Source organism: Rhea americana, unplaced genomic scaffold, assembly GCF_003343005.1.
Source record: "Rhea americana isolate MKP2758 unplaced genomic scaffold, rheAme1 scaffold_47, whole genome shotgun sequence".
Lineage (NCBI taxonomy): Eukaryota > Metazoa > Chordata > Aves > Rheiformes > Rheidae > Rhea > Rhea americana.
Genome location: NW_028186612.1, coordinates 2,862,818 through 2,882,469, shown reverse-complemented (window position 1 = coordinate 2,882,469; position 19,652 = coordinate 2,862,818). Strand labels below are relative to the sequence as shown.

Sequence of the window (19,652 nt, the reverse complement as noted above, 5' to 3'; positions counted from 1 at the left end):
TAAATTCAATTGTTCCTTACAATAATTTTGGATTTACAGAAGAAAATGAGTGTAGATTAAGTTCCACAAAAGTGCTATTGCACTGGAATATTTGTATCTTTCTGCTCCGATTTTGTTGTCCCATATTCTGAAGTTACTCRGTGATTATTTGTTCTCTATGAAGGCAAATTTCCCATAAGTGTCAACACTGCTCAGRTGTATCAAGAGCTACTGTCTTTTTAAATTCTTTTAAATAATTTTGAAATGTTGAGTGTTTGCACTAACAAAATGTTCTGTCAGAGGCTTCTGGCCTGTAGGACTCTGTTAGAAAGTAGAACTTTATCATCAGCACTGCCAACACTTGCTATGTTACATTGCAGTAAATCCAGGTCTTTGGAGTCATATTAAAGCTGGATGATCCCTTCCCCCCGTTTTTTTTAAAGTATATTTCAGCTCTTACAGTTTGGCAGAAAAATGCTAGAATACAATTCCTACTAATTCTAACATATAAAATGAAGAAAACGAATCCAAAATATTTAGTTTTAAAACCAGCCCTGCAGTTGTTTCRGACTATTTTACAATGCATGACACCGAAACAGTTGGGAGCAGCAAACCTGTGTCCCAGCAGGAATAAGACTCGGTACGGTATTAACATACGCATCTCCGGTTGACTTTGGGATATCTCCCTAACTTCCTATGAGACAACCAGAGTTGTATCTGCTGTTGGCATTGAAACTACTGTTCAAATGCATTTCAGTAATAATTTGAGAATACTTCTTTCTAAATGAAARGGGAAGCGCTGCATCCATATAGTTTCCTAATGCATTTTCTGACTATCAAGCGAATGCCTTTCGAATTCTGCAGGGAGATCTCTGTCTTGTTGAAATGATAAGTGCACTCAATAAGTCCCGAAGAGCTTGTACCAATATTTTTCCATTAATAAGAATAATTGCCATCTTAAACTGAAAATGCTCTACTCCTGTATTTCTCTAAGGGTTTTCAGCATTCTGCACAGAAATGGCAGTTGCATGCCCAAAGTGCACAGCATATCGTACATTTGCTTGGCCACTTGAAGCCAGAGGAAGACAGGAATTTTGATCATTACTTTAACAAGTGTCCAGAAAAAATATGTTTCTTAAATTACAGGAATTGGCATGAAAACTTTAGAAAAAAAAATTATTAAGTGCCGAAAAGCCTGTTGCAGATTTGCATGTTAATAGCCGTATCCTGATTGTTGTCAGCTGCAGTCTCAGACTACTTGCTAGTCAGATACTGATGGAATATCCTGAAATCAATAGGAGTCTTCCCATTACTCCTCCGGTTCCTTGGCCTAGGCAGTGAAAGTCTGACTGTGCCTCTTATCCTCCTCCATTAATTGCTAATGCCGCTACTTTTCTTTGGCACTTTTCTCCCTTAGATTCACCTTCACTGGCATTTACACTTTTGAATCGTTGATAAAAATATTGGCAAGAGGATTCTGCCTAAACGAATTTACTTTCCTTCGAGATCCRTGGAACTGGTTGGATTTCAGTGTTATCGTGGTGGCGTAAGTGGGGATATATRAAGCACCGATTACTCGCGCTCGCGCTCCGGGTTTGAAGCTTTTACTGCGGTTGGGCCGAGGCAGTCTGCACGCGCACAGCCCAAAACGRGTCTGTGGCTCGCAACGACGTCTGAAAACTCTGCAGAACGGGAACAGAGAGTCGTGCAGAGCGAGCTGCAGCTCATCTGTTCAGCCCCGTTGCGTATCGCTCGGCGGTCCCTTTACGGGAACGGCTGCATTTCAACCACTGCGATGTAGCAGCAGCGCAGTGGATAGTTCTGAGTAATTTTGCTGTTATCTTTGGTTGTATTTGAAGTGCCCGGCATGTTAAGATGCTGACACAAAATCYGTTGTGCTCAAGCCAAGGACTACTTTATGAGGAAATCCTARTAAGCAAGAAATGGCTTTCTGTTTWATAGCAGTTAGTTATTAATGCTTAAAATATACTGAGAAGTATTAACAGTTAAGAGTGACCACTGTAAATAATCGGCCTGTTTACTCGGTTGCGTAGCTTGGCATGTCATGTATTGCTTTTACAGGTATGTGGGAGCATTTAATCGCCCAGGCAGTGTGTCGGTGTCRGTCCTTCGGACGTTTAGGGTTTTGAGAGCTTTAAAAACTATTTCTGTAGTCCCAGGTAAGAAGCCTCATTTGTTGAGTAATTTTGTGCTATTTGCGATTATTTCTTCCAATCAAAATATTGTGCTTTTTTTTTTTTCTTTTTCGCCTTTTTTTTCCTGTATCTCACTGATTGCAGACACAGTTGACTGTGTGGACTTAAATAGTGCCCAGTCTGGAAAATTAGAAAAAATCTTATATCAATTTACTTTTATTGTATTTTCAAAGATTACAAATTAAGAACCAGTGGGTTGCCCATGTTGTCTTTCCGGTCTTCTTGATAATGTTCACAGATTTTTCAAAAGGTATCTGTAATGCAAATTTCATTTAAATTACGCATATTCCTCTTTCTGGATGTGTAATGCTAGGCTATCTCTGGGCCCTCATGCTTGCATAAATGTGTTTCAGGGAATAAAGGAAACCTCCCTATCGCCTTGAATGTGACAGGTTCAATCAAAGGAGGAAAAAATATTCTCACATTAGTSACTAGGTCCTCCAAACTATACAAATGTGATGTGTGRCGCTCAGTTTTTCAGTCTGTTTTCCCTTGTATGTTATTTCCCTAGGACTCAAGATCATTGTAGGCGCACTCATCCAGTCTGTTAAGAAACTTGCTGATGTGATGATCCTGACCGTTTTCTGCCTGAGTGTCTTTGCCCTCATCGGCCTCCAGCTTTTTAAGGGCAATCTGAGACAAAAGTGTATCAGGAACTACACAAAGCTCAGTGGTGTTGTTTATTCCAATAACAAAGCATGGGACTCCTTTGAAATGTTTGCTAATGATACAGGTGATTTTTCTTCGTTCTTTTTAATAGGACACTATAGGATACATCCACATGCCTGTATAAACACCTGTTGCAAATTGCRAATTGCAATTGCAAATTGCATTGAGTATGTGGATGAATTGTTACCAGAACATGACATTGGTCTTCAGATTGCTGTAGCAACTTGCAAGCAYCCAGGAATACTTCCCTTCCCTTCATTATAAGAAATAGCACTCTCAAAGTTTTTAATAATGTTCAACTCTGTTTCCCAGACAAGAAACTGAAATATGTAACAAGAACTGAAATACATGTTAGCTCATTATCTGATGAAATTCCCCAAAGTTCAGCTTTTATTCCATGCTGAGGAGTTTTAAACATCTACATTTTGCTACCTACTTTAGCACTCTGCAGATTAAAAGAGAGGAATTTTCCTAAAAGTCAGTTAAGTTACATTTTTCTTCACATCGTATATATCTGATATATATTTAATAGCTTATGTGCATATTTATATATATATATATACATATCTTTCATGTATATGCTTTGATGGAGGTTGGTGATGAAAGAGTGGAGCAGAGCAGCTCAGAAAGGAAAAGCACCGAAATGAAGGAAAGGTCTCAATATGCATGAAGCAATATACACAAAGTGAACAAGGTACATATCTGGACGATGAGGAAAGTTTCATCACTGCAAGAAATCTCCACCAGAGAATTCAGACATAGCAGCAATCATACACGGATAACAGTTTTCTACCCCCAAAATACATAAGAAAACATACGGGACTGCTGTTTGTATGCACTGAATGAGGAAGACCTGTTCATATTTCTTTAATAACCTGATAGATCAGATAAAAAATTCTTTATATAAATGAGATGTGAGAAAATATTTTTTTGAAGAAGCTCTTGAACCTACCAAAAACAAATCCACATAACAACCACGTCACTTATGCACACGAAATGTTAGGATAATCACAATTGCAAGGAAACTAAAAGAAGTCYCAAAGGGCAAAGTCTAGAATACCACAGAAGAGAGAAGTGGTGTGACGGACTTTGTCTAGAGATAGTGATTTTGCTGTGCCAAAGAAAGAAAAGACAAAACTACTCCATTCTTTCTTGTTATTTAATAAATAGAGACCGTCAAAGCAGTATTAAGGCAATGACCTGGAGGAAGTAGGGCTCAAGAAATCCAAAATCTGTGTTGCTTCACAAACTTTGCCTTGTTCACATCCTGTGCCATACATATTGCATTGGCAATGATGGCAAATAAAATAAAATAAAATAAAATAAAATAAAATAAAATAAAAGGAATGTCCAGGCAGCTGTAATAGAGGCTAAGTTACAATTCCTATGGGAACCACAACTTACACTGCTATCAACGCAATCCTCTAGTACAGGATTTTCTTGGCTTTTTTTCACTGCTTGCTTTAGTCCTGGCTTAGTGTGAAGTTCCCATAACCAACTGGGAGAACTAGATGTTAGTAGGACAGTTCTTCCTCTCTGTGATGCTTCCCTGCTCAATCTTAAAAAGCATTTTGTCAGTTTGCAGGAGCAGAGCCAAACAAAGTTTTGGTGGAAAAGAGCCCAGATAGTGACTCCTTTCTTTACAGTGTATTTGTGCCATATAGTATGCGAGACATTATGCTGTCTCTGCTCTGAACTCTGCTTAGATATGGGAAACACCAGGAAGATGCTAAACTAGCCTTGCATCCTGGATAATAAAATAGATTTTAATGGAGCTAATAGCACTGATGCTATTATTTACAGTCTAYCACTAACTCAAGCATCAGAAAAACTCATGCAAAGAAAAATAGAGGAAGATACCAAAATGGACACACAGTTCCAGCATCCAAATGGATGTGTCTGTCAATGAAACAGGGCTAGGACCTGCTATCTGGCTTAGCATGGATACAAACTGCGTGGATATAAACCATATGTGGATATAAACCATGGCATGGTTTATACCCACACAGCCTAGTGCTCTTCTTCCTCAAAACAGGGCTTGGTTTGTGCAGCTTGTTGGAAACAGARCTGGCCCAGACTACACCAAACCACGTCCATACATTGTCCATTGCTACAGGCCCAAACTGGGCCAGAGAATGGGCTAACAACTACTAAACTTGGTGCTTCAGCCTRTGCCCTCTCATTACTAAATACTTCATACAGATGGGGCCAAAGTGGAAAAACGTTGTGTTTGGAAGGCTGCCTAAAATCTGAAATGTATACATGCATAGATGTCTGTGTGTAAACGTAGACAGGACATCTTGGAATATACTCCAGTAACTGTGAGAGCCAGACACCTATCTTTAATGCTCGTTTCATATTTGTTGCACAGCAATTTGTATGTGTATGCACATACGCTTATCGGTCACTGGCTATTTATCACCACTCATACTAAAGGATAGAAGGTGCATGCTAGAAAGTGCATTGGTTTTACTATTCTTTCTTTTTGCTTTTTTTTTTAATAGCAAACTTTGCTAAGAAGGAGGGTACCTCGGATATTTTACTATGTGGTGCTGGTGCTGGGTAAGTGCACTTAAAATATTTCTTGTTTTGATATTGTCTTTGAGTCACTGTGTTTGTGCTTGCTCAGTCGTTAAGAGGTGAACACGACATACAGATCCCACGCTTTCCTTGACAGCAGAAACAGGAACAAAGGCAGCAAAATCTAGTAAACAGTAAGACAATTTAATGCATGCAGAGAATGATGTACGAACCCGCAGCTGGCTTATTTGAGTCTTAATTCCTTCGAGTCCTTCCAGAAGATCCTGCCCGAGGTCGTATTGATCGTYGTCTCAGGGGTGCACCTGCAGTTTTGCGTTGCAGTGGGTATTACGAAGCCAGGATGCAGCTCAGAGGTGAAAATCAAAGCAGAGAGCCTCAGAAGGTGCTGGACTCTCTTTTTCACCTCATTTTCTGTGGACTCTTTTCAGTGAGGAAGAGCTGTTGCCCCACTATACCATGCTCTTGCACTAACCAAACGCACATCTGGCACCACCTTTGCCAGCGCTACTGGTCAATACAGTCACATTTGATCCCAGTTTCCATTTAATGAATTAGAAAGAGTGAAGTGTGGGGAAGGAAGGAAGATTAACCTCAGATTTTCTAATACTGATGGATGATTCATCCTAGCTGCAATAAAATTCAACCCAAACCTTTCCCTTCCCACCTGATGTAGGAGTGAAATGAAAACACTAAGGGCTTCCAGTATAGCTCAGGACAGACCCGCTTCTCCCTGTGAAAGCTTGTGAATATTAAACTAGGAGAATAACACACACATTTGGAGGGTGGGTTTSGGTCAGGAGGGAGATTTGGCCGCTTTGCAGAGAGAAGCAGAGGATGAGGACCTGAAGAGAGGGAAGATTGGTAGCAAGGGGAGACCTCTCCTCTCCTTTCCTTTCTCCTCCTCCTCCTCCTCCATCCAGCCTGTCATCTCCTTTCTGCTGCTGAAACGTAGATACTGCTTTTTCTGTCCTCCCACCATCCTTCTTTCCAATCTACTGCCTGGSGTAGAGAGCAGAAAATTGGTTTGCAGGGCACTGGAACGGGTTGCCTGGAGAGATTGTGGAGTCTCCTTCTTTGGAGATCTTCAAGGCCCGCCTGGATGCAACCCTGTCTACCATGCTCTGGGTGACCCTGCTGAGCAGGGAGGTTGGACTAGATGATCTCCAGAGGTCCCTGCCAACCTTACTGATTCTATGATTCTGTGATTCTATAATATAATGCGTAACTGAACAGTAATCTGAACTCTCAGGTGAGTTAAAGTTGTTTTTCTTGAAATCTGCATGACTGAAAGAGCTTTCTGTTACTACATGTAGGACCTGCCCTCCAGAATATGTGTGCGAGAAAGTTGGGGCAAATCCTGATTATGGTTTCACCAGTTTTGATACTTTTGGCTGGGCCTTTCTATCCTTGTTCCGGCTGATGACACAGGACTGCTGGGAGCGCCTCTATCAGCAGGTACCAGCTCCGTACAGTGCAGAACTGATCACCAGGCAGAGCCAAAATAGAAGATGCTTAGAAGGGACCAGAAACCTCAAATAAAAGCAATAGCTACAAGTCCCTGAGCCCATATCCTCCCTTTTCCTTTCCAGCAAACTGTGGYCTTTGTCAGACTCCTTGAAAAAAAGGGATGCTGAAGGGCTTCCCGACACTACCCCTGTGATCCCACCATCTCAGGGRCTGAGATGGTCCTGTGCYGTCCTGCAGAAATACGGCAGTGCCRTCTTCCCCAGGAACACAGTTGCTCTTGCAGGATGTATGATTAGAGACTCACAGGCAATTGCATAGGTAGAAGGAGAAAGTGGGTGAAAAAAATCCAAGGAGGATCTATTTCTATTCAAGCTTCCTCAAATGTTTTTGAGACAAGCTTCAAAAAGAATTTCAGACAGACTTGGAAAGTCTATTTGATATTTTATCTGGTAATTTTAATCTTAATCTTAATTTTAATCTCCGGGGTGTTGTGCTTGCAGACGCTCAGAGCTTCTGGGAAGGTGTATGTACTCTTCTTTATGCTGGTCATCTTTCTGGGCTCATTTTATCTAGTCAACTTGATTCTGGCRGTGGTAACGATGGCATATGAAGATCAGAACAAGGCGACCATTGCTGAAACTGAGGCAAAGGAAAGGAAATTTCGGGAAACCATGGAATTACTACAGAAAGAACAGGAGGTAGGTAATTTTCACCATTACCAACATTAGTCTGGATGTGCTGCTATTAGTCACATAAGAAAAAAAAAAATTAGTCTCATGAGAAGCTGTATACAACAACCACTAATAGCAACAGGAGCAACYGGTAATTTATTGAAAGTAATGATTCCTAGAGCAACAGGAACAATTCTTCGTTCAGCTGAAATTTTTTCCTGTGAAGCAATGAATTTTTGTTGTGGATAATGAGCTTTAAAAATGGCTGTTACTGCAAGAAAAGTGGCATTTTATAATCTGGAAGATGTTAACCAGCTGCATTAACATCTGAGCCAAAGTCTATGGCAGCTGGATGAAAAGTCTCTCACTAACTTAAATGCCTTAGAGGCTCCTGGAAGGCAAGGCTGCTGTGTTTTGGAAGCACTGCTCTAAATCCAGTATGGGAAAGGAAGTCAGCCGCAGTGTGAATACAGTCCTAAGGATACCCAAGGAGAAGACTGAATTTGAACACTCTTTAAGCATTTATTTGGAGGGGAGGGGGAAAGATATATTCTGCAGCATCATTTCCAAATTGAGTATTTTTATTGTAAACAAACCTGCCATCTGGAAGAACAGGAGCTATAACATGATTATTTTGCTGCTGGCAGGAACCATACATGTGATCACGTAGCATACTGCAAATAYTTTTCAGTGCTCCATATGTTGTGGGGATTCTCTCCTCTTTCTTGTAAAGCCATCATATCTTGGAAGATTGTTGATGAGMGTTGTGAAACCTAAATTGTTAAGAAGAAAAATACAGGGTGCACAAATGTTTTCTCTCTGTTTATATTCTAATTACACAACAAGAATTTAATCTATGTTTTTGCTTTAATTTCAGTTATTGGCTCTTAGAGGAATTGACATCATGTCAGTTAGCTCCTTTGAAACCGCTTCTTGGTCTGCAAAAGAAATCAAAGAAAGAAGCAATAGGAAAAAGAGAAATAAGTCCCTGGGGATAGAAGATTATGAAGAAGAAGAACAATTTCCCAAGTTACAGTGCACAGACAGTCAACGAAAGTTGGTAATCTATTGTCTGAATCTGAGATCCTTACAGCTTTGCCAATTTTAATTCTAAAATAAATTGCTTGAAAGCCCRAACCAAATCCTATTATAAAGACTGGTCATTCTTAAGCCTTTAAAATAAACAAGCTTTGGGGATGAGGAAGCATTATATGTAAAATTTCATTTGAAAAGGAAATATTATAGGTGAAGGAAAGAAGAAGACTTATAATAAACGTTAAAATATATTTTCTGTAATATTGAGAAAGAGAAAAAAGTGATCTGGTATCACAATTTAACTTTTGTGCCATAATTCTTAAAAAAAAAAAATCTTATTAAAAATGTAACTACAAGGCTTATCATAAAAATAGCTGTTACAGCTGGCAGGGCTTTGTTATCTGCCTTTTAAAATCTAAACAAAATCCTTCCTGAATGATCTAAATTAAATAAGAGTTTTGGACTTGTGGTGGTTGACAGGAACTGTTATGAAACTCAAAAAATTTATTGTTTTCAAAACTGTTTTCTGTGATATTATGTCCTCCTCTTCTTATTCCCTTCCTTGGGCTTTTAGGCTCTCCTTGGCCTGGTGCACGGTCCCAACGCAAACCAGGTGAAACGCAGACTTAGCCATGGGAGTGTGTTTAATATCCAAATACCTGGTTCCAAAGCTGATTTTGGCGACGAGGAGACCCACAGTGCCGGGGAAAACGAATTCCAGCATCAGTCGCTGTCGGTCACACAGATGGGAAGGCGCTCCAGCGTGCAAAGTCAAGTGAGCCACAGTTCTCACTCTGCTACCCAAAATTACCTGCAGAGTGGTGGGAACTGGGCCAACACAGACGATTGCAAAGGACYTACTTCATCAGTGGGAGGAGGGAACAGCAGGGTGCACAGCCTAGATCCAGCTTCTTCGGAAGGGTTGACTCTCCCTCCGGTTATGGAAGACCCAGGGAAGGGTGACTTGGTAAGGAAAAGATATTATTTTAAATATATGCTTCATATTATGGTTTCTGCAAAAGTGCTAGGTTTTTCTTGTCTGACACACTTGTGAATTTTTAATAATTTMATTGAAATGAAAAATACTGGTGCTAGTGTCTGAGGATAGTTGTCACCTGCCAGATGAATGTGTTTTTTGACACCAGCAGTGATATTGGTCTGAGAGGTTCCCAAAAGCTAGAGTTCATCGCTTCAGCATTTCTATTATAAACTCTGTTTTCCAGCTATGCATAACTTTACTAACGTATTTTTGAAACTTTGTGGTGCTGGAACTACAATGGTCACCAGAGAGCTTTTTTATCCCATGTCCWGCTGGAAGTTCATTTGGAATAGTACCAGTAGTTCCTTTCTCTTTCATAGTGTCTTTAGCATCATGCAGAAGCTTCATCTGTATGTTCTCCGCGCAGGTAGAGATGTTTTTCTACCATGGTTATCCCTCAGCTCTCTCCTTTTCTGATAGTTTCTGCAATATTTGCTAGGGCTGTTTCTCCTCATGCACCWGAAAGATTCCCAGGTTTGTGTTTGTCCTGATGTTACTAGATGCTTGTGGGAATCAGTTTACTGCAGTGTTATTACCAAAGAGCAGGACCTTCATTCTAATACAGCAATTACACCACGGGAAAAAAAGGCACACTTATTTGGCTGCCTGTCATCATTCCTATTAACTTYCCTAGTTACCGATCATCACATCCTACTGCATTTTATTCCTGTGGTATCTTCCTAATCATGTTTACTTCTTTAAGCAGCCAGCTGTAACTGATGAGAACAGCGTGATGCATTTGCCTGCTCATCTGTCAGTGGAGTACTTTAATGAGGCACTTCAGAGACAAAGGGCAGCAAGTGTAGTCAGCATAATTACCACTGTCTTGGAGGGTAAGTGGCTCCTCATTATGTTTATTGCAATCCTGAGGTAATGTTAGTGTGAAAGACCAAAATGTCAATACATTTCTTAAAGGTTAACAGAGATCTGAAAAGGTGCAGTTAGGAATTTCACCCTTAATTCATCTTTTTTAAATGCATTATAGCACTGTCTTTACGTACTTGAACGCATTCTGTGCTCATCATCATATCTCATTCTGTAGGACAAATCATGAAGGGGGTAAGTGATGGTGGGTGGAAGGAATTTCTCTTGTGCTAAGGTTGCAGGCCTGGGGCTATGTGCTTCCCCACTCTTGTTACTGGTGATACAACACTGGCAGCAACACACGTGTAAAGACTTGGCCAAATCACAGCTCCAGAACATCCRATGGAGAGGGACTTGCTTTGCAGTTCAGTTCACCAAACTGGTTGTGCCGTGCACATTTAGCTGCAAACTGCAGTTGAAGAAGGCTGTCCCTTTAGTTGTAGCTCTAAGTGGCTGTGGATTAACCTGAGAACCAGTATTGCAATGGGGAGCAGACAAATTGTATTTACTAGGAACGTCGTGCAATTCTGCTGGATWCACGTAGTATGAACAAAGAAGAAACCGTATGATCTGGAAGAAGAGAAGACAAGAAGTAGACCTGGAGGGAATTCGTCAGAATGATTTAGATCTGGATAAACAGCATGGGTTGGAATTGCAGATATGAGTTTGGAGAAGAAGTGAGAATTAAAACCGAGAGAGGAAATAAGGACAGGTCCAACTAACAGTAAGGAACGGCAGATTCTGTTCATCTGATCTTTGCTAAATTTTCAGATCYCTGAAAATCAGATTATATAAATATATGCACATTAGGAATGATCAGTAGATTTCCATTCGTCAATGAGTTTGCACARGACTTCAGCAGGACTCAGCAATACTGACTGGTGAATAAAGAAAGGCTATGATTCTTTCAGTGACTCATACCAAATGTTTTACCAAAGGGATATGAATTACAATGCCTTTATTTTAYGCTTTTGTTACAGAAAACGAAGAGATCACTTCTCATAGGAGAAGTGACCTAGGGGCACATTTCAGGTGTGGTGGTTCTGGGATTTGCGCCACTTGCAACCCGAATGTCTAAGGCTGCTGTTGACTCCCTAGATGCCTATGATAGTCAGTGGAGATGCAGGGGCACTGAATATGGTATAGCCAACGGCGTGGTCAGCTATGTTAGGATCAGATGAAAAATGACTTTGAATCTGTTTCTGTTTTGACTACTGAAAATCCCTAAGGAAAGGGGTAGATGTATGGCTGCTATACCCTAAACATCTGCATTTAGTCAGGTGATTCTAGTAAAAGTCTGTACTGGAGACATAAAAAACCTAATCCAACAGCTATTGATGTTAATCCATGTAGTGAATTTTGGATACAATTTTCTCTGAATTTTATCTTCGTGTTCATTAGCTGTAGGGACTGCATGAATGGTAGAAGGTGGAAAGGAGCTTAGGTGCTCTGTGTGAGTTGTGAGGGTTTCTTTTATCTTCATTTTTTAAAATTTTGATTATTTGGTGCTATTATTTCACCACGTTGCTCAGTAATAATTACTTTATTATTCTTCTTTTTTTTTTTTTTTTTTTTAGAACTTGAAGAATCCCAGTGGAGATGCCCACCATGTCTGAAAAATTTTGCTTTAAAGTATCTGATTTGGGACTACTGTCCACTTTGGTTGAGAATCAAGAAAAAAGTGGCTGCTTTCATAAAGGATCCTTTCACTGATCTCACCATCACTATCTGCATTGTGATGAACACTTTGTTTATGGCACTGGAGCACAATGACATGACAGATAGTTTTAAATCAATGCTTAATGTAGGCAACTTGGTAAGCAAATTCTCAAGTATGTGATGTTTTATATTGGGGACTGATTGATGGGTATTTTTCGCTTGAGACACAAAGAATAAGCTTAAAAGTGAAAGGTCAGMAAAATCTAAGTTCATGATCTCTAAATTTCTGACTTATGCAATTCCCCAATTTTGTTGATGCACTTTCAACAGACACTCCTGAGAAAGCAGAAAACAAGCCTCTCATTTTAATTGAAAGTGCATTAAAAGTTAATAAAAGTGGACTTTGTTGACCTGTCCATGACTACTACTGTCCTCATAGGAACATGATCTAAAGATTAGATATATTCATGGCAACTCAAGCTGATGCTGCTTACTATTCCTTTGTCACAGGTCTTTACAGGAATCTTCACTGCAGAAATGATCTTGAAAATCATTGCTCTAGATCCCTATTATTATTTTCAGCAGCACTGGAATATTTTTGACTGTGTAATTGTCATGTTGAGCTTGGTTGAACTGAGTCTTCCCAAACACAGAAGCAAGAAAGAGAGGAGAAAAGGAGGAATCGTGTCAGTTTTACGATCCTTCAGACTGGTAATGCCTCCTGCTGACTCAGCTGCATAAAACATTGTGTTATGAGTATCATAGAGAAGATTTCTATGGTCTGCAGTTAGGATAAAATATTTTTTTTTCTTCTTCTTCTTCTTTTTCTCAGTAACGGGAAAAAGATGTTAGAGTCAAACTTTAATGTCATGTGTATTACTTTGATTATAGTGAGAAATACTCAGAGAAAAAAAAAAAAAAAAAAAAAAGTGGCAGAGTTGAAGTACAGAGAAAAGTATACTTTGAAGAGAAGGTATTCATATGATATATAATGGTCTAGACTTTTTATCATAGTGCAGCATCTAGACTCTTAAACTTGGTCCTTTCTGTCATAAGTAAATTAGTTACCATATATTGCATCTGGCATATTGTACGAACACCTGTCCGTATATACCAAGCACTTACCAGGGATACCAATTAGTCTGGTTCTTAAGGAGGCTGTTGGTTTATCTTTGCAATATTGCCCAGTTTAAAAAAAAAAACAAAAACAAAGCTATGCTTTTTTATGGAGACAGCTTTAGGAAAACATATTTTATGTAGAAGAACAGCCCTTCAAAACTACACACAAGTCACCTTCTGAAGGTGTCCTTGACTGTAAAGAGAAAATAGCTGGTTAGTTTAAATCAGACACCTAATTTAAGCTAAAAGCTAGGTGTGRAGAACCCCGCTCTCAGGAAACAAACAGTGAAAGCATGCAAAGGAAGGGGATATAACACATGCACAAGTTCATAGATATACTATGTTGGTCACACCTTGGTGCCACAGTAATATACACTTTATATTATTGGAATGGTTCAGGATGTTTATAAAAAAATTTTTTTTTGCAAGTTTTGAATGCAAAGATGGGTTATCTCTGCTGATGTCTAACACTGTGCTTTATCTTTTTACACAGCTGAGGGTCTTCAAACTGGCAAAGTCCTGGCCAACTTTAAACACTCTTATTAAAATCATTGGTGACTCATTGGGTGCCCTGAGTAATCTAACCCTCGTCCTGGCAATCATAGTTTTTATTTTTGCTATAGTAGGGATGCAACTCTTTGGGAAAAGTTATGGGGATAACAGCCATAAAATAGCTAAAAATGGCCAGCCACGCTGGCATATGATGGACTTTTTCCACTCGTTCCTTATAATCTTCCGAATTCTGTGTGGAGAATGGATTGAGACCATGTGGGACTGCATGGTGGTAGCTGACCGAACGTTTTGCCTCCTTGTCTTTTTGCTGGTCATGGTGATAGGAAATTTAGTGGTGAGTTTTTGATATTTTTCCTCTCTTTATCATGTGAATAGTGGAAAATACTTAACTGCTTTTGTGTTAATAAAGAGTAGTTCCCCAAAACAGAGGTAGAAGACCTATTATGTCTTTACTGTCTACAAAAGATATTTTTGCTGTTCATCCCCGAGCTTCTGTCCATATTTTCAGCCTGGTGCTTTGTGCACAACATCACTTGAYTCTCTCATGTGACAATGTGCTTTGGGTTTCAGCAACAAATAGCTTTCCAATTGAAATAACAAAGGCAAATATTTTTCCTTCACCTCTCAGGATCTGCATGGAAATAATCACTAAGGTTTAAGGTTTGCCTCCTTCAGTTAATGGAGTAACRCAAAAAATCCCTCTGTAAATCAAAATCTGGGTTTTGTTTAAGATCTTATAAGTATGAATTTGTGATAGGCAAACAGTAGAATCTACACTCCTATCACTGAAATCAAGGTTTTCTTTAGTCATGTGTGTGATATTCCCTGCTGACTGTGCGGGATTATCTGTGCCTAGATAACTGAGGCATGCTATCTGCCCAGTTCTGATGTGATAAAAGTTAAGCTGCATAAATCTCATCCTAAACTSGAATATGAGCTAAAATAAATTGGAACTTAGGAAAAAGTTGAAGCCTGCCTTGCCCATACCCCCTGCCAATAATAATAAAAATAATAAGTTTGTAAATGCTTCTTTTTAAATGTACTCATAAGCAGGAAGGAAAGCTCAATTTGAGAGACTTGGTTTTGCTTTTGTGACAGCGTTGCAGATTAGATAGAATTGCTGAGCCTGAAGAAAGTGACATAATTAAACTAATTAGCCATGCCCATAGTTTTTGCTACTATTAAAACCTTTGAAAAGTTGTTTGTGTTAAATATTAGCAATTGGCATGCACATATCTGTCTTAGCTCCCGTTTTAAATAACTTCTGGTACGGCGAGTGTCATGGCAACGTAGTGCTTCCTGAGAGATAAGTTTGTCTCAGCAGCAATAACGCGATCACGGTCATTTCTTCTTTGCCTTGTTTTGGTTTGTTCGGTGAGACCGAACTTCGATAGGAGCTGTATTCTTCCAAGTTAGAATTTAAATTTCTGAATGATATTGTTCTGACTTTCAGGTTCTCAACCTGTTCATTGCACTACTACTGAATTCCTTCAGTACTGACTGTCTCCAGACAGCAGAAGATGATGGAGAGATGAATAATCTTCGGATTGCCTTTGCTCGGATTCACAAGGGATTTCACCTTGTAAAAAGCGTTACTTGGGATACCTGTTGCAGAAAGCTCAGGCATCTGAAAAAACCACATGGAAAGAAAATTAAATTGGCTGCCCAGGACCAAATTGGTCCTGTTTTTGGAACACAAGGAAAAATCTGTAAAGAGAATTATAGTAATGAAGGAGCTGAGAAAAATGAGGACAAATACTCCAGTCCTGAAGATTTTATTAATAATCCCAATATATTTGTTTGTGTYCCTATTGCTGAGGCAGAGAATACAAGTGAGGGTTTTGAAGATGAYGATAAACTGAGTGCATTTACAGACACAGAGTGCAACAAAATGGTAATAAATTTTTTAATTTGTATTTGTACAACAAAATTCGTTTTTTTGTAAATTTTGTACAACAAAATTTAATTTGTATAGTGTACAACATATATATTGAAGTGTGTGTGTATCTTAGGAAACCGTCTCTAGCAGAACAGGATGACATATGTGTTTCCACCTCTAGATGRTTACAAAATTCTGAACCAGAACCAAAAATACAAATCTTTAGAGTGAGGATTTCTTGATCACCTGGAGCCCTTTAAAATCAAGATTATTTATGATCTTAAAAGAAAGACCATAAACTGTTGGGCTGACTGCAAGCTGCTGGAAGATATGTTGTGTTATGCGTAGATAATTGCCTAGTTCGTAGAGTGTTGGTAGATAACTGCAACWGTCCTTTGTGACTTTGCAATTCGTTAACCTATTTTGGCATTATTTACATGACAGAGCAAAAACATATGTGCTACATAAAGGACATATTATCATGGACTTGTGATATGAAATCTTAACTAYGGTCCATTCTTTGGCTTTTGTCTTTGCAGAATACAGAATATTGTAACTCTTAGAACAAGCTGGAAAGATAAAACATGGGATGGATCTATTAAATTCATGTTTTTTATATGGTAGCATAAATAATCCTATTTCTTTCCCTCTGAATTTTTCAGTCTTATTTTAACCATAGAACACCCCTTTTCCAGTTCCAAATTTTCCTACCTTAACTTTACATCTTAATCCAAATGAAAAAATTCTCACTTAACTTCCATAGTCCCTGGGTCAGGCTGCTTGTCAAATTACTACTTCCTTAATTTGCTGAATACCCACAAGGAAAAACTTCCTTCTTTCTATCCCTAGATAACATCAGAAACTCAGAATGAATACATCTGCATGACTAGTCTTGTCAGGGAGCCCTTTTTAAAATGATTTGTACAACTTATATTTCTTTCTCTTCCAAATTGTTCACCCCCAGAAAGGAGAGGGGAAAAAATACCCTACTCTAATCCACAGATTATTTTCAGGAGGAAAATCAGCTGAGGCAAAGGGGAGAACGAGGGAAAAGTTCAGGAAGCTGGAGTAAAGGATCGGGATTTTCCTCTGAAGAATTCAGTGTGCCTTGCCCAGGAGAGGACAGGAAGGCGTCAGCAGAGCAGAAAGAGGTAACAAAACTCTGTTRTTTGACATTGAGTTTCCAGGTCTCATCGAGCTCTGATGTGCATTTCTGTTGTGGGAGTTCAATAAAGATTGTAGAAAATGGAAAAAAATGCAGCTTGACTTCGRGGAAGGGATGTCTTCTGATCCATTTTAATCCATAAGCAGTTTCTAATCCCATTGCCGTGGGACTGTGTAGGTGAGCACACCAGGGTTCGTAGCACCTTTTGGGCAGCCCCGGCAATGCAAAGTGAGAGCTTGGTTTAGTAGCGTTAGCGGTGCTGAGCTCGAAGCAGTGGGTCTGTTCAGTCAGCTACGGAGTCAGGATTCTGCAAACGAAACTGAACCTGGGCTGGGTTTCTAGGTATTCACTAAAATACGTGTGTATATATACATACATACATACATACACACACACACACACACACACACACACACACACACTCATACAAGAGATTGCTTAGAAACCAAAACACTATAAAATAATGTGATTCAAATGAATCACTTTTAAAATTCTCTCTGCTATTTTGTATTTCTTGAAATCTGAGTGAGAAAAAAAGAAAGTGACATTTAAGGAGCATTACGCTTACAAGMAAAAGTGGGAAATTCCTGCAAGTCTACCTTGTGTCCTAAATATCTCAGTTCCAGGAAACATAATACTTTAAATGAGYTGCTCACAAAGAAACTAAAGATAGTAATTACTCAAGAAAACCATTTTAGAATAATTTTGAATAAAAAATACATTCAAAATGTGGCACTGKCTTCCAGCACTTTGGAAACACAAACCCCGCAAAGCCTAGCACGGTTAACCTGCAACAAACTACTGACTGGTTGCATGTTATATATTATGTGTGTTGGGATAGTAAAACGTTTTGTAGGGCAGAGAATATATATGCTTCCAGTTGCAACTTCCTAAGCACTTTCTTGAGTATTTTTGATGCAACAATATATTTATCTGATCCTCCAGTTTAAATGTATTCCCTTAGGTTTTCCTGTCTTTAGTCCAGCTAAAGCTTACCCAAGTTTGAGGACTACATGTGCCTACATAAAAGTTGCAATCTCTTYAGTTTGCAAGCTCATTAGATAATTTAAGCTGGCTCATGTAGATATATGGATATGCATTTATACATCGTAAGTATATAGCTTTGGCTCCCGTTTGAATGTACCTGCAGGTATTTCTAAGCTCATATACTTTTAAAATCAAAGTCCATTCCTTTAGTAACGCTATTTGAAATATTAGTATATAGCCAAACTTTACTTATTTGCTGCTAATTGCAGTTTCTCAGGGACAAAATTATTCAGCTGGGGCCAAATGTAGGAAGAATCAATGCCTGATTTTATTTTGTTTGGCAGTTTGACAATGTCAGCTCTTCTGAAGGCAGCACAGTGGATCTGACGAATCCTGAAGACCTTTTGAGGCAAATTCCAGAGTTTGCGGAAGACTTGAAGARCCCAGACACATGTTTCCCAGAAGGTAAGGCTCAGATGTTTTCACTAACGAGAAGAGTCAAAAATAATCTATTTCTCTAATGATGCTGAGCCAACAGGGTGAGAGTAATTTCTCTTAATTTTGGTTGCCCACAAATCAGACATCRGGTCTAAATTGTTGGGCCTCTAGTCAATGCAGAGATCATGGCACTTGAGGAATAATCTCCCTTTCCTTAGATCCCGAGGCCCAGAGTCGGGCGTATGCGATGGTTGCAATGAAGTGAGGTGAATCCCGTCTCACAGGACAGCATCAAAGTGSCTTCAGGGCGTTAGCGTGGGAGAAATGTGTGCAGGGAGGTCCCACCTGACACGGGCACTAGCAGAAGGCACTTGGCGCTTCGGATTTGTTCCTACCTTACACCAATATAAGTGCTTATTCCCTGAATAATGTTTTAAATCCCTAGAAYGATCACGGGAGTGAAATAGCAGAGTGAAGACGTCGGGATGAAGAGGAACATGGGATGTTGAGTGGGGAATCCCTTTTTCAAATCGCTGTGCAACATTTAGCTTTGCAAGTTTTCATTACAGGCTGCGCTCGGTACTTTTATAAATGTTTCCTRCTCACATATGCACAACAATATGTGATTTCTATACGAAGAAAATAAACAGTTYATCAGATTTTTCCCAAATAATTTTCATTACTGACAGCTTGGGTAATCASTGCACTCTCAGTATTAGACGTGAGCAAATAGACAGTATAGTTTATACTTCCTGCATTACAATGTCTTTTTTTACTATTATAATGTTATATATCATAAATCCTAAGGAAATTTTACCATGCTTATATTGCAGTTTGCTTTTATCTCTTCAGAAAAACCACAGATGATAATACAGATGTCAGATTTCTGAGCTACAGGATTTTTGACAAAACTGCATYATAGACAGGTATATTTGTCAGTGCAGCCATCAGAGCAAAAAAGCATAAAGGTTTTCTTTCTCCATTCAGCTCCAAAACCCGGATCCAGAGAAGAACAGTGAAATGTCCYGTTTCCCGTAGTCCCAGGGCAGAGWGTGCCTGCTGTGGCYGAAACCATTAGAGAATGCAGCTGGGGTACAACAAATCCGTACCTCGCGCGGATTTCCGTGCGTCCCGCTAGGAAAAGGTCACTGTCCTGTGCAAGTGCCGTTCCATACCTAATCTCCCAAAATAGTTGTAAATTACTGGAGAAAAAGAGATTATTAAAGGAAAGATCRCCAGAATTTTTTATATAGAATATATGGTATCATATATATGTGAGTTATATAACTAGGTAATACATCTATCTATCTGGATATATACACTSAAATTTATCTATAATTCGGTGTATATATAATATAGAAAGGCATGTTAGGTATCTTTTTCATTTCTGGAGATGACAGAAGCTTCCTAC

General features: G+C 39.2%; 1 protein-coding gene across 1 annotated transcript in view; it reads left to right on the top strand.

Annotated features, from left to right (window-relative positions):
• LOC146589296 (sodium channel protein type 5 subunit alpha-like) overlaps nucleotides 1-19,652 on the top strand; it is a 34,373-nt gene that overhangs the window by 3,711 nt on the left and 11,010 nt on the right. Inside the window, exons 4-18 of the mRNA XM_085316412.1 lie at nucleotides 1,397-1,525; nucleotides 2,062-2,159; nucleotides 2,707-2,928; nucleotides 5,369-5,426; nucleotides 6,719-6,860; nucleotides 7,373-7,570; nucleotides 8,421-8,603; nucleotides 9,153-9,545; nucleotides 10,324-10,450; nucleotides 12,059-12,297; nucleotides 12,651-12,851; nucleotides 13,753-14,106; nucleotides 15,226-15,666; nucleotides 16,665-16,802; nucleotides 18,148-18,268. Coding sequence (XP_085172538.1) covers nucleotides 1,397-1,525; nucleotides 2,062-2,159; nucleotides 2,707-2,928; nucleotides 5,369-5,426; nucleotides 6,719-6,860; nucleotides 7,373-7,570; nucleotides 8,421-8,603; nucleotides 9,153-9,545; nucleotides 10,324-10,450; nucleotides 12,059-12,297; nucleotides 12,651-12,851; nucleotides 13,753-14,106; nucleotides 15,226-15,666; nucleotides 16,665-16,802; nucleotides 18,148-18,268 — 3,044 coding nt within the window. The remainder of the gene's footprint in view (nucleotides 1-1,396; nucleotides 1,526-2,061; nucleotides 2,160-2,706; nucleotides 2,929-5,368; nucleotides 5,427-6,718; nucleotides 6,861-7,372; nucleotides 7,571-8,420; nucleotides 8,604-9,152; nucleotides 9,546-10,323; nucleotides 10,451-12,058; nucleotides 12,298-12,650; nucleotides 12,852-13,752; nucleotides 14,107-15,225; nucleotides 15,667-16,664; nucleotides 16,803-18,147; nucleotides 18,269-19,652) is intronic.